Raw genomic sequence first — 14,218 nt, forward strand, 5'->3', positions numbered from 1 at the left:
GAAGAAGGTAAAAATTAGGCATTCCCTGTAAGACATCCACAGACATGAACACAGTTACAATTCTTGTGTTATATTGTTTTATTAATTGATGTGTGATTATTGTCTGTGTTATATTATTTATTATATTTGTTTGTTTTACTGTAAGCAGATAGGGGGTGGGATATAAATAAAGCTTATTATTATTACTATTATTACTATTACTATTATCTAAAAACCTCACAGTAGGCAGCAAAACCAACAGAATCTGGAGCATGTGAACAACTAAAACATTTTGTGGCATCTGGCTTGAAAATGGATTTAGAAGTCTTCGTAGATCACAAGCTGAACATGCGTCAACAGTGTGATGCAGCAGTTAAAAAAGCCAACGTGATTCAAGCCTGTGCAACAGGAATAAAGTGTTGAGATCAGTCATAGTCCCTCTTTTCTGCCATGGTCAGACCTCACCGGGAATGGCACTGTGTCCAGTTCTGGCACCACAATTCAAGAAGGATCTGGACAAGCTAGAAAGTGTCCAGAGAAGGGCAACCAAAATTATTAAGAATTTGGATACCAAGTCCAACAAGGACTGTGCGTAGCATGAAAACATCACACTTTTATACAGGTGGCAGCAGGTAAGGTAGTAAAAATTAGACCAAAGTGGTCTGCCTCTTATATATATCATTGAATATCACCAACTGGTTTCTACTTGTTGAGAAATTTTTAAAAGTCCAAGAGCAAGTTAGACCAGTTTTATATCCCCAATCCCATCATTGTCTCTGTCCCCATCTTGGAATATGGTTGCTTACCAACGTAGACAGTGATCTGATCAGCTTCATCATCGATAGTGAAGCAATGGGCTGCAGTCAGGACATAGTATTTGGAAACAAGGGCTCCTTTGCAGTGCTCATATGCACCACCTGAACGCTTCAGTTTGGAAGAGAAAAGTAATAGAAAATGGTTGAATAGCCATAGACTGGATACAAATGCAATTCTGTGCATGTTTACTCAGGACGAAAACATCCTATTACATTCTTGACTTCTCTCATATGAGCATAAGATGGACACTCCAAACTGTCTCGAGCCACAAGGAGAGGCAGGTAAGAAATAAAACTGTTGTTGTTGTTGTTGTTGTTGTTGCTGTAGCAATCAACCAGCTGTGTGGCTGTGTGTCTATCTGGCCTTTAAATGGCAGCAATGTTGGTAGAAATGTAAAACATGAATTCCTCCTCTCCTAACAGACAGAAACAAGAATGAGGAACTTTGGGTTGTTGTAGGTTTTTTCGGGCTATATGGCCATGGTCTAGAGGCATTCTCTCCTGACGTTTCGCCTGCATCTATGGCAAGCATCCTCAGAGGTAGTGAGGTCTGTTGGGACTAAGAAACTAGTCTTTTTCTGTTTGCTTTGTGTCACATATTAAAGTCACAGAAGATCCGGCTCCTAAGAACGTGTCAAATTCCATCTATTATGGCTTGCTGAATAGTATTGTTTCTTGGTTTCCGTTCTATTTTCTGTAAGGCATGACAGTCCTGAAGAAGACTATAGTCTATGTGAGTCTATGGCTGTATCTGCACAGTAGAATTATAGCAGTTTGATACCACATTAATTGCTATGGCTCGGTGCTTTGCAATTCCGGGATTTGCAACTCTGGTCCCATAACAAACAACAAATCCTAGAACTTCCATATGATGGAGCCATAGCAGTTAAAGTGGTGTTGAACTGCATTAATTCTGTAGTGTGGATGGTCAATGGGAAGAAATTCCTAAACTGTGGAATGAACTGCTGGAAGAGACTCAACATTCTGAATATTTTAAAAATAATTATTAAAGATTTATCTCCTCAGTAGGCTTACCCAGTTCGAATCATATGTTTATAACTGTTATTAATCTGTTTTAAACATTTTCATCTTTTTAGTTATCTATTCTATATTTAACACTACGTTGTATCTTGCATCCAATGTTCGGGAGAGATGGATAAAAACAAAAGTATCATCATTATTATCATTATCATCCCATTCTGTGTTCTGTAATCTAACTTCTGCTTGAAAGCAGGATTTCTTATTTTTTTTCTACTCACTACGACTTTCAGCCCAATAAATGTTAAACACAACCCAAGATATATAGATACATAAAATAGGTATAAAAAACCCAAACATTTACTGAAAATAAATCAGTATTTGCAAGGTTTGCTAAACAGGCTGATTTTCCTTTTTGTGGAGTACAACTGAACCTTTTTTCTGTGGAGTCCACTGTAAACACTGCACATTGTTGCTAACAGATTTGTTCAAGTGGGTAATGTTTACAAGCTTTCTACTGTTGACAATTTTTGTGACCCCCAACATTGAGCTAAAGGGACCTCGTTTGAGATTGGGACCCACAGTTTAATAAGTAGTGCTCTAAAGGACCTGTGCAGAAGGTGGATAGGAAATAAGCCCTGGAGTTGTGAAGGAGCCAAAGCTTGCTTCCTCCTTTCCCTGCCTATCAGGAGAAAAGGAAGCTATGAGCACAAAGAAGGTTCAGCTTCTACTCAAAGGGTCTCAATCTTACCCGGATGGCGATTGTGGTGTACCAGGGGTTCCTCAGTTGGTAGTCTGGTGTTTTGTGTTCCTTGGCCAAACCACACATGGACAAAGTCTCGCTCTCATCTAGGAACAGGAAGATATATTTCAGAGCTGCTGAAATTTGGAGCATCCTTTAAAAAACCAGAGGATGCCTTTCCCTAGAAAAGCAGAGAGATGGTTTCCATCCAACTTTATAAGGGATGCAAACACTTGATCTGTTCAGTGGGATGAGGTCCATGGAGAGAGCAAGCAAAAAGCTCCTGGGAGAAGAATAACCAAACTGATATTGGTCAGTGGATAGAGTACAGTATATAAGAAAAAAACTGGAACTAGCTGCATAAAGAATGCCAGAAGTTTCCAGCAGCAACAGTTAGTGTTGAGTTCAACTCTTTAAAATAATACCTGCATCTAGCATTAAGCTTGTGGTGACAGAATGCATCCTCTTGATCAAATTGTCTAGCTAACTTTGCAGAACCTAAATGCCCTAAAGTAATGGAGGCCCTAAAAGGTTCACCATCGCTGCCCTAAAGGTACCAAAGGTACCGCAGGCAGATGGCCACCCAGCCTCTGCTTAAAAACCTCCAAAGAAGGAGAGTCCACTACGCTCTGAGGAGGCAGCATATTCCACTGCAGCATATTCCACTGAGCAGTTTCTTCCATCAAGACATTTTCCCTTAAGGTTTAGGAGGAATATCTTTTTCTGCAGTTTGAATCAATAGTCTCTGGAGCAGCAGAAAACAAGCTTGCTCCCTCATCAACATGACATCTTTCCCAATATTGAAACATGGCTATCGTGCCTCCTCTCTTCTTCAAGATAAACATTCCCAGCTCCCTAACCTGTTCCTCTTAGGGCTTGGCATTAGAGGCACAGCAGGTAAAGCATTAAATTAGTGAAAATGTACGTTCTTATTACCAATCATCTCATCAAAAGCCACCTGGAGGTCATTGTAGTCCTTTAATTTGAAGGCATGCCTCTCGCCACTTTTTTGAGATGCAATCTTATTCACGTTTTCCATGTTGACTGTGCCCCCAACAGCGAAGATGTAAACATCTACATGCAAGTGTGGATGGAAACATGGGTGAATACAGAAAGTCTAAGGATCCTGAATAAATGAATGAATGAATGAATGAATAAGGCAAAAGCAACATGAACAAAGGAGAAGGGAATTCAAATTGTAGTACTGCAATAAAATCTTTTCATATCGTAAAAGAGCTTTTCCACTGATCTGACTGCATAAATAGTTACATTCAGCAATTTCCAATACCAAAATCAGCATGGAGTTAAAAGCTTTATAATAATTGCTGTATCTTGCATCATACTTGTGGCTATGGAATTTATCTTTTTGATCAAATTGGCTAACTGACTTGCAAATCCCTAGGATCTAAACACCTTAAAGGCACCAGACCCCATCTGATCTTGAACGCCAGGCAAGATCAGCTTTGTTTACTCCTTTGATGAGAGACAGCCAACAGATATCAAGTGCTGTAGGCTATATTTCAGAGGAAGGGACCAACAAAATTACTTCAGTATATTCCTTGTCCAGGAGAACCTTAGAAAAATCATTGAGAGTCACCATAAGCTGACAGGTGCCCTGAACATACCCAGAATTGACTTAGTTCCTATAAAACATCTGAAACTATCTGAAGATCAAAAGAATATAAAAGCCCAGATTAATCAAGTCCAAGGCCCATCTTATCTAGCATAGTGATTAATAAGAAAGATCCAACCAAAATTAGACCATGAAAATTATAGCCATCCTTAATATCACTCCTCTTCTTCACTTCCTTCTCACCACTTCTTCCTCCTCTTCTTCTTATTCCTCCTTCTTCCCCTACTTCACTTTATTTCTACCCTTTCCTTCTCTCCATAGGAATTCAAGAAAACTAACAACAACATGACAGCATCCAAATAAATAAATAAATACAAGGCAAATACAAAAATTAAAAAATGTGTGGATATAAAGTTAAAATACAAGAAATACATATAAATAACATTTAACACACACCCCAAATCAAGGGTCAGCTGTGGTTAGTACTTGGGTGAGAGATTGACAACAAATATCAGGTGCTATAGGCTATATTTCAGAGGAAGGAATTGGCAAAACCATCTCTGTAGAGTCCTTGCCTAAGAAAGCCCTATGAAATGTACGGGGCCGTCATAATTTGACAGGTGACTGAAAGACATACACTCACAGAACTGCCTTTGCTCCCATAAAACTGCATTTTATGGCAGTGTAGATCCAGCCTCACTCTCTTCCCTGCTTTATCTCTGCAGGTTCTTAACTCTAAGCAGAAGACCATAGCAGAACAGACTCCATCATAGTTGGCCACCGGTGGAAGAGGAGATGTCCCATGCTGTTTTTTTTTATTTTATGTTTGTATTTTTTTAATACTGTATATTTCAACATTATTTTTACAGTCTGTGACTTGTGGAATCCACAAATCCAGGGCTTCCAGATATGGAGTGTTCACTGTACAAGGAAACCATGTCCAAAGAGTAGCCTGGGAGAGATGTCCATCCAGTGCTTACCATCATTACACCAGTCAGACAGCACCCACCCAGCCCACTCCATCACCATATCTTAGCTTACCTAAGTAGTCCTCTCGGGGATTAGTGTGATTAATTCCAATGTGGAGGAAACCCCTGATTTGTTTGATGACAGATGTTGGGTCACCACCCATGTTGTAGTCGCCTGCGGAAAAGGAGACAGGAAGAGAAGGATGGCAAAAAAGCACAATATATGACACTAGTCAACACATATTTTGGTTCCTCAAATGTTAGCCCTCTTTCTGGATATATTTGATCTGCTGATTCCAAAAACAGCCACATCCTCTTAGGATGATCCCAGGGCTTGTTTTTTTCTCTCTCCTTAGGATCTTACCATCACTCAGGAGGACAATAACATGGCGAGTCTTCTCTAACACTGGAGGAGGATTCAACCCTCGCCTCCTTTCCGCTGCTTCCTGGCTGATCATCATTGTGTAGACAGCAGTAAGGCCTTTGTGGATGTTGGTCCCTGGCTTCTGCTTGTGATCTGAAGATGGGAGAAGAAAAATCATCATCAGATACATCTACACTGTGAAATTAATGCAGTTTGATACCAGTTCAATGGCCATGGTATTCAGTGACATATCTTCACACCTGAGGATCTTTTGAAGTTCCTTCACAGCTGTCCTTCCGAGTCCCAGTTTTTTTTTAGGAGTGGATGCATATTGTATTCGGACAAGATGCATACTCTCCCCATCACACTCCATTCTTATGTTTTGAAAATACTGTGCTTTGGTTCATCACACCACAGATGGTCCCTATGTCACTTTTACAATGTTTTCCCCTAATATTGCACAGTGATGTAGGCTGAAAGTCTCGGACTACTGTTCTTGCGAGATTGTAACTGATGGGATGCATACTGATCTTCCAATCATACATAATAATAGTGGCTCAGCAGCTTATAAAATCATAGTAAATAATATTTTTTAAAAACCCACAAATAGAATCCTGTGTGCAATTCCTCTGTTTCTGCTATGTTTTTGCAAACAGATTCCGACAGATTACTGATGGAATGGGGTATATGTCATGTGGTTGGACCTGTTCTGAATTGTGTTCAAAGAATCTCAACAAGTGTTGTTGTTGTTTATTTGTTCAGTCGCTTCTGACTCTTTGTGATCTCATGGACCAGCCCACACCAGAGCTCCCTGTTGGCCGTCACCACCCTCAGCTCATTCAGAGTCAAGCCAGTCACTTCAAGGATACCATTCATCCATCTTGCCCTTGGTCGGCCCCTCTTTCTTTTTTCTTCATCTGATGTGAAGTGGTCCATTCCAGTCCATTTCAGTTCACTGACCCCCGGAATGTCTGTCTTTAGTCTTGACATCTCACCAATAACAGCATCCAGTTTGCCCTGGCTCATAGATATTACATTCCAGGTTCCTATGGAGTGTTGATCTTTAGAGCATCGGATTCATCGTTCACCTCCTGCACCATTGGCCGTTGGCCTTCCTTTTGACTTTGAGCTAGCTGCATCATCACATCTGGAGCTAGTTGAACTTATCCTCTGCTCCTCCCCAGTATCATTTTGGCCATCTTCTGACCTGGGAGTCCCATCTTCCAATGGCATACCGACATATCTCTGGTTGTACTGATGCATTTAGTTTTCTTGGCAAGAATACTTGGGTGGGTTGCCATTACCTTCCCCAGGGATCACGTTTGGTCTGACCTCTCTGCCATGACCAATCCCGTCTTGGGTGTCCCTTCACGGTTTTTACTTGTGGCTTCATTGAGGTGCTCAAGCTCCAGCACCACGACCCTTTGCTAGAGCTCAACAACAGAGTATAACCCAATGTGATAACATCTTAGAGAACCTAGAAATTGCAAGAGAGGTGTCCTCACAGTTTTTCACTTCTGCAGCAATCCTGTACTTTCACTCAATTAAAGAGGAGGGGTCGCTGAACTACATTTTTATTATTATGTTGCAAATCCCTTCTGGTTTCCCTTCTCCTTCTCCATCTTGACAACTACCACCAGAGCTGGAAAAGATGCCTTACCTGAATATTTGATCCCCTCTAGTTTCTCAATCACCCAGGCTGCATTGCTGCTCCGTTCATCTGTGGTAAGGACAAGCTCCTTGACTTCGGTCGCAAAGGTGACCACACCATACTTGGGAGAGACGTCATAGCTGGAGATCTGCAGAAGGAGGCCAAGAACATGCTCAGGGGCACACTCTCCTTTATGTGGCAATGGACTTGGCCATTGTACCTTCTAATATTAAAGATGTAGAGCAGGGGTGGGCCACTTTGGGCAAGTAGGAAGCCACATTAGGCTTAGGCACACATCCTCATCACAGTCCTTCACTGCAAAAAAGAGCACCCCATAGTTATTGTCCTCACTCCCTTTTGGTGCTATGAGGGACATTTGGGGCATGTTTTCACACCCTTTGGGCCATTTTAGGTCAAAGACAGGTCCTTCCCCCCAAAAAACAAGATGTGTCTGGAGATACATCTACACTGTAGAAAGAATACAGTTTGATACCACTTCAACTGCCATGGCTAAATGTTACGATATCATGTGGGAATTGCAATTTGACAAGATCTTTAGCTTTGTCAGATGAAGAGTGTTGATTCCAAACCATTCAGCCATAGCAGTTAAAATGGTGTCAAACTATATATTTTCTACAGTGTAGATCAGACATGGGCAAACTTCGGCCCTCCACGTGTTTTGGACTTTAACTTCCATAATTCCTAACAGCCTACCAGCCATTTGTATCCCACCTTGAACCACAAGGAGAAATGGGTAACAAATGACATTATTATTATTATTATTATTATTATTATTATTATTTCCAAGGTGAGAGCAATCTTGTTCAAATCATAAGGGCTGCCTTTTGATTCCGTTTTGAGAGTCGTGCTCAAGCCAGAAAGAATGTCTGCAGAACTGTCCATACCTTCTCAATTAACTTGACAGACATATTCTGAGCTTCCTTGAATTGGTCCTGCTTAATGCTCCGTGAGGAATCAATGACAATGTAGATGTTCAGTGAGCTGTCCTTCTCAATCTTGATTTTCCGCTTCCCTGTAGTGGCTGTGAAGGAAAAGAGCCAGAAATGGGGCAGAGTGGAGGATTTCTCAGCACTGTCCAGCATGTATATCAGCAGAGAAGAAAATGTGGTCTATACATGGCATGGGACCCCAACAATTATGTTATGTCTGCCAAACCTGCCTAAAGTATCTCAAATTAGCAGAAGGTATCAAAACAATTTATGTTGGCAAAAGTTTTCATTTCCCTCTACTCCCCCCAAAAAGCACCTACAAACAGCCAAAATTCAGTCAGTCATGGCATTTGAGTGTCATTGCACAAGTCATGCTCTCTCAGCCTCAGAGGAAGGCAAAAGCACCTCCACAAACAAATCTTGCCACAACAACCACCACCCCCCCCCCCCAAACACCCTTCCTATGATAGAGCAGTCATAAATCAGAAAGGTCCTGAAGGGACACAACAACAACAACAACAGCACTGTCTACCAATGGCTTTCAAAAGAGGCTCCTTTGTATGAAGCCCCATCATAAAAACTACTTACAAACATTTTTATCAGACTCGATGGACTCAACAGTTTCAGTGAGGGATGAAATGAACTTGGAGGAGACTTCTTCTGGGGTGTCAAAGCTGTATGGGCCTGGAAAGGAAAATATGGAGGCAGAATTAGCAACACAAGCACAAGAACTGGCCATGCTAGCTGGTGGCTTTTGGGAGTCGATACACACAAAATGTTAACTTTGCCAAAGTGTTTGGACCAGAGCAGGAGACAGCCTGCTGCTTATCTGAAGCGCAACCTTTCTTTGCCTGAAGCGTAAAACATTTGTTCCAGATATCCTTTGGACACCTCTGGATTCCAAGATCATATCTTGCAACTGTCCCCATTTATCAGGGGTGATGCAGTTTAATCCTCCTTGTCCCATATTTACAGATACTTTAAATATGTCCCTGTTCATCTTTCCTCCTTCCATTTCCCTATTTTATTTCAATTGCTGACAAATCCACCTGGTTCTGTTGAAAAATTTCAGTATACTCACCTCTTGCCTCTCGCTGGATTTTAGATAGAATAGGATTTCTTGCATGTCAGAACAAACAGGGTATAGGGTTACAGCCTGTGCTGGACGGGGTTACACTCCCCTTGAAGGTGCAGGTTCGCAGCTTGGGAGTCCTCCTGGACTCATCGCAGAGACTGAAACCTCAGGTTGCAGCAGTGGCTAGGGGGGCTTTCACACAATTAAAACTTGTGTGCCAGTTGCGTCCATACTTTGGGAAGTCAGACTTGGCCATGGTGGTCCACGCTCTCGTTACATCCAGGACAGACTACTGCAATGCACTCTACATGGGGTTACCTTTGAAGACTGTTTGGAAGCTTCAAATGGTCCAATGAGAGGCAGCCAGGTTAATAACTGGGGCAGCATACAGGGAGCACACAACTCCCATGTTACATCAGCTCCACTGACTGCCAGTTTGCTACCGGGCACAATTCAGAGTGCTGGCTATTGCCTATAAAGCCCTAAATGGCCCCAGCCAAGTTTACCTGTCCGAACACATCTCCCTCTACAAACCACTGCGAAGACTAAAATATTCTGGGGAGGGCCTGCTCTCAGTCCTGCCACCGTCACAGGCACGTTTGGTGGAGACAAGAGAGAGGGCCTTCTTAGTGATTGCCCCTCGGCTATGGAACTCCCTCCCCATCGAGATTAGATAAGCCCCCTCCTTCCTGCCCTTCAGAAAGATGGTAAGGGCCTGGCTGTGGGACCAAGCCTTTGGGACAGTGAATGAGGCAATAATAGGAAAACTATTCTGCTGACCGTAAGTGATTTCAATGTCTGTGTATATTTATAATTATTTTAACTCCTGGCATGCTTGCTGTATATATGTTGTGCTCTGCCCTGAGTCCCCTTCGGGATGAGAAGGGCGGAATATAAATGTTATAAATAATAAACAATCATTCTGTTTATTTCTCTCATCTAAGCCCCACATCTTCCTATTCTTTGAAACGCATGGTCATTTAATACTTTTTAAATAGGCCAAGTGACTTTGGACACTTTCTTGGGGCCTTTGGTTATATATTCTCAGTCTCGTCTCTCTTCTGATCACTCGCTCTGCTCTCCTCCTCTAGTCTCAACCATATTTTTCCTCCTCCATTGAAAGGTGTTAAGAATAAAGACTATATTTCTAATTGTTTCAGTTATTAGTTAGGATGTTGGTTCCCCATGCACATGTAAACGCAAAGACATTAATAAACTTTAAGATGTAACCTATAACTGCCTACCTTGGGTTTTTTTGGAGTCAAGAAGAGGATTTAGGAAAGCAACATAGAGAAATTGAGACATGTTTCATCTGCTAAGCAATGGTTAATTTTTAACAGTTTTAATTTCATACCTTCCCCAAAAAGGGCTAACACTGTGGAAAATGCTAACTCCCAACAGGTTGCCCACAAATCTATATGAACATGCCAGGTGCGTAGGTTTGTCCATTTAGTCCAATATTCTCCTGTTGACAGCAGAGGTTCTTCAAAATCTCAGGCATAATTTCCAGCATGCCAACTTCAGAGTCCTCCCACCTGTCACTCAAATCAATTTGCTTACTTCGACATTCCGGTTCTGCTCCACTCCACATTCCTGACTCTTGGCAAACCCGCTCTTTGGATCCCACAAGAGAGAGGCCTCTTTCACAGGTGTATTGGACTTTGTATTCAATCCTGTATTGCGTGCCAGCTTTTCGGGCACCAATTGGGATACCAGGGTTAGGACAGTGGCCAGCTGTGTGGGAAACAATGATGGAACATTCATTGACATTTTAAAAGTAAATATTGGGTGGTGTATTAAAATAAATCAGATTTTTTTTTGTAAGCCTCCTATTGGTGAGACTCCAACTACTGATAATCTTTGTTATCCCAGTCACCTATATTTTCTAATTCATGCAATGGGGTAAACAAATACAGCTAGGATGCTTCAATTCAGTATTGTCAAGCTGAACATCAACTGCATTCTCTTAATTCAGTGGTTCTCAACCTTCCTAATGCCATGACCCCTTAATACAGTTCCTCATGTTGTGGTGACCCCCAACTATAACATTACTTTCGTTGCTATTTCATAACTATAATTTTGCTACTGTTAAGAACTGCAATGTAAACGCCTGATAATCAAGATGTATTTTCATTCACTGGACCAAATTTGACACAAATACCCAATACGCCCAAATACGCCCAAATTTTGGGGTTGGAGGAGAGATTGATTTTGTCATTTGGAAGTTGGGATTTATAGTTCACCTACAATCAAAGAGCATTCTGAATTCCACCAACAATGGAATTGAACCAAACTTGGCACACAGAACTCCCATGGCCAACAGAAAACACTGGAAGAGTTTGGTGGGCATTGACCTTGAGTTTGGGTGTTGTAGTTCACCTACATCCAGAGAGCACTGCGGACTCAAGCAATGATGGATCTGGACCAAACTTGGCACAAATACTCAGTATGCCCAAATGTGAACACTGGTGGGATTCCTGGGGGAAATAGACTTGACATTTGGGAGTTGTTGTTGCTGGGATTTATAGTTCATCTACAATCAAAAGATTACTCTGAACCCCACCGACGATAGCATTGGGGAAAACTTCCCACACAGAACCCCCATGACCAACAGAAAATACTGTGTTTTCTGATAGTCTTTGGTTACCCCTCCGATACCCCCTCGCAACCGCCCCCAGGGGTCCTGACCCCCAGGTTGAGAAACAGTCTTAACTGATTCACAATTGAGCTCTTGCAAAGAATATCTTGACTTGCAGAAGACAGAAACTATTTGACATGCAAAGATTCCAGGTCTTGGGCTGGCACACTCTGTCAATATTATTTTACAGAAAAACAAAATTCATTAAATTGTTCAAGCTTAATTTTATTGATTCTAGTTTTGTTTCTTAAAGATGCGGCAGGCTTGTTTTCCACTGCTTCTGAGACTAGACGTGGATTCAAATTATAGGAAAAGAAATTCCACCTAAACATTAGGAAGAACTTCCTGGTGGTAAGAGCTGTTTGGCAGTGGAATAGGCTTCCCTTATCTGTACATATTGCAGTTTGCCAATGAATGTGGTCAACTGATGGACACAACGAGAACTTTTATTGCCTACGCCTCTCCAAAAGAGGAAGACTTTGTAGAACAATCTCACCTCCGTCATCACATATAGTTGTCTCTCCACTCCACTTTCCATTTGGGAGACAGGTGCGCTTCTGAGATCCTCGCAATATGTATCCTCCATAGCACTCGAATGTCAGCTCCTTGCTTACATTGTAGTAGAACTGCCTTGGCTCATACATGCCATTTTCAAAATCCAAAGGTCTTTGGCAACGGATGTCTGGAATAAAGGGCCAGTGTCAGAAAGGGAGAGATTTAGCTTTCAGCCTGCAGTTTTGGCTAGTCTCATAAGGTATCCCTTACCACAGTTTGTCTCTTAGTGTTCTGCAGAAAAAGTATTTTCTGATATCAAGAAAGGTCCTGCTAGATAAGACCAAAGGTCTATCTATTTTACACCATGGCTGTTGTAGACCAGCTGACTGCTTGATCCCTTTTTCATCCAAACACCACACAGATCAACAACAATAAATATATTAAGAAAAGAGCAATATAAAAAGCAGTTTCAAAAAAGCACTCAAAATAAGCAGACTAGGCATTAACTTAAGTACCAGCAAAACCAAGTATGCAAAAGCAGTTTCAAAGTTTCATCCATGAGCTAGCCAACTTTGAATATGAATTCAAAAGGCAAAAGCAGGAAGCTGTAATCCAAGGATTGTCGCACTTAAATTAGAATTATATCCAAAAAACATGAACATGTGCATAATCCAAAGGCTGGATACTTGACTATAATCCCAAAGACTTGAAATTTGAAACAAGATTTGTAATCCAAACAGGAGGCATGGAATTTAAACAGGAAAACAAGATACAGACCCAAAAATAGAACTCCTGACTCGAAGCTCCCAAGAGAGGTCACTTGACACACAAAAATCCAATATTGATCTCCCCACTGAACATTGACTCCAATCCCTTAAGAATACTCCCTCTTGTCTGTGACATCACTCTTTCTCACACCTGGGTTTCCTTTCTTTATCTTTCAGCCTCTGGGAACAACAAATTTGTTTCTGTTTCGTACTATTCCTTCTGAGCTGTAAATGCTAGATTATCTGTAACTCTCCTGTCTCCTCCACATTCCTTTTGGAATAAATCCCTGGCCAATTCTTATGAGAATCACTGCCTGCTTCCCCATCAACAGATCTACCCAAAGCATTCCCATCATCTCAAAAACACTTTTGCTTTCCAACACAGAAACACCAGGCTCAAACAGAAAATCCCCATCCTCAGAGGCTTCACAGGCCTCAACAATAGTCAACCTACATGTTTGACATTCTGCAGCTTATGAATTCATATAGCTGAAACATTTGTTAATTTATTGATACTGTTCTATTTTTAATAACCCTAAAATACATTATTAGTGATTTACTGCACCTTTCTGGAATCCAGGACTAACCTGTCAAAAGTGTTGCTTCCTTGGTTGTTTCTCCTAAAACAACATACATCCTATATGGATCCAGCTGTTTAAGCTTTCTTAACAACCATCTAAAGCAGGCATGGGCAGACTTTGGTCCTCCAGGTGTTTTGGACCAGTAAGGTGTTAGGAATTGTGGGAGTTGAAGTCCAAAACACCCGGAGGACCAAAAGCTTCCCATGCCTGATCTAAAGACAGGTAAAGTTCTAAACTGCCACCTTTCATTTTTGGCAAGTGAACGAGTCAGATACCAGAACATTTTGTGAATTTAGATGTTTGGTGCTATTTGTTAATTGCTCTAAGAAATATATGCATCCTTAGTGATTAACTGCATCCTTCTCACAATGTTGTCATCAGATGGGCAACACTACAATGACTGGCTGAGGAGCCACCTGAGGCACAAGACCACCATGAAAATGAAAAACCATGAATAAAGAAATTTCTTTATTATTATTATTATTATTATTATTATTATTATTATTATTAGCACAGTACATCATAGCAAATGAGATCTATATGCTGGATTTCGTATCACAAAATCACAAGTCAAACACTTCCCAAGTGTCTAGGACTGTGTGGTGTATTTTCGAACGATGCGTGCAGATCCAAGTAAGGTGG

The 14,218-nt window shown here is 41.3% G+C and overlaps 1 protein-coding gene across 1 annotated transcript in view; it reads right to left on the reverse strand.

Annotated features, from left to right (window-relative positions):
* The window catches only part of CFB (complement factor B), a 33,263-nt gene that overhangs the window by 11,310 nt on the left and 7,735 nt on the right, over window positions 1-14,218 (reverse strand). Inside the window, exons 3-12 of the mRNA XM_067465205.1 lie at window positions 12,230-12,415; window positions 10,656-10,829; window positions 8,609-8,704; window positions 7,976-8,112; window positions 7,080-7,218; window positions 5,420-5,572; window positions 5,129-5,230; window positions 3,451-3,588; window positions 2,524-2,621; window positions 786-903 (exon numbers count right to left, since the gene is read on the reverse strand). Of these exons, the coding sequence (XP_067321306.1) occupies window positions 786-903; window positions 2,524-2,621; window positions 3,451-3,588; window positions 5,129-5,230; window positions 5,420-5,572; window positions 7,080-7,218; window positions 7,976-8,112; window positions 8,609-8,704; window positions 10,656-10,829; window positions 12,230-12,415 (1,341 nt within the window). The remainder of the gene's footprint in view (window positions 1-785; window positions 904-2,523; window positions 2,622-3,450; window positions 3,589-5,128; window positions 5,231-5,419; window positions 5,573-7,079; window positions 7,219-7,975; window positions 8,113-8,608; window positions 8,705-10,655; window positions 10,830-12,229; window positions 12,416-14,218) is intronic.

This window comes from Anolis sagrei, chromosome 2 (genome assembly GCF_037176765.1).
Source record: "Anolis sagrei isolate rAnoSag1 chromosome 2, rAnoSag1.mat, whole genome shotgun sequence".
NCBI classification, from domain to species: domain Eukaryota; kingdom Metazoa; phylum Chordata; class Lepidosauria; order Squamata; family Dactyloidae; genus Anolis; species Anolis sagrei.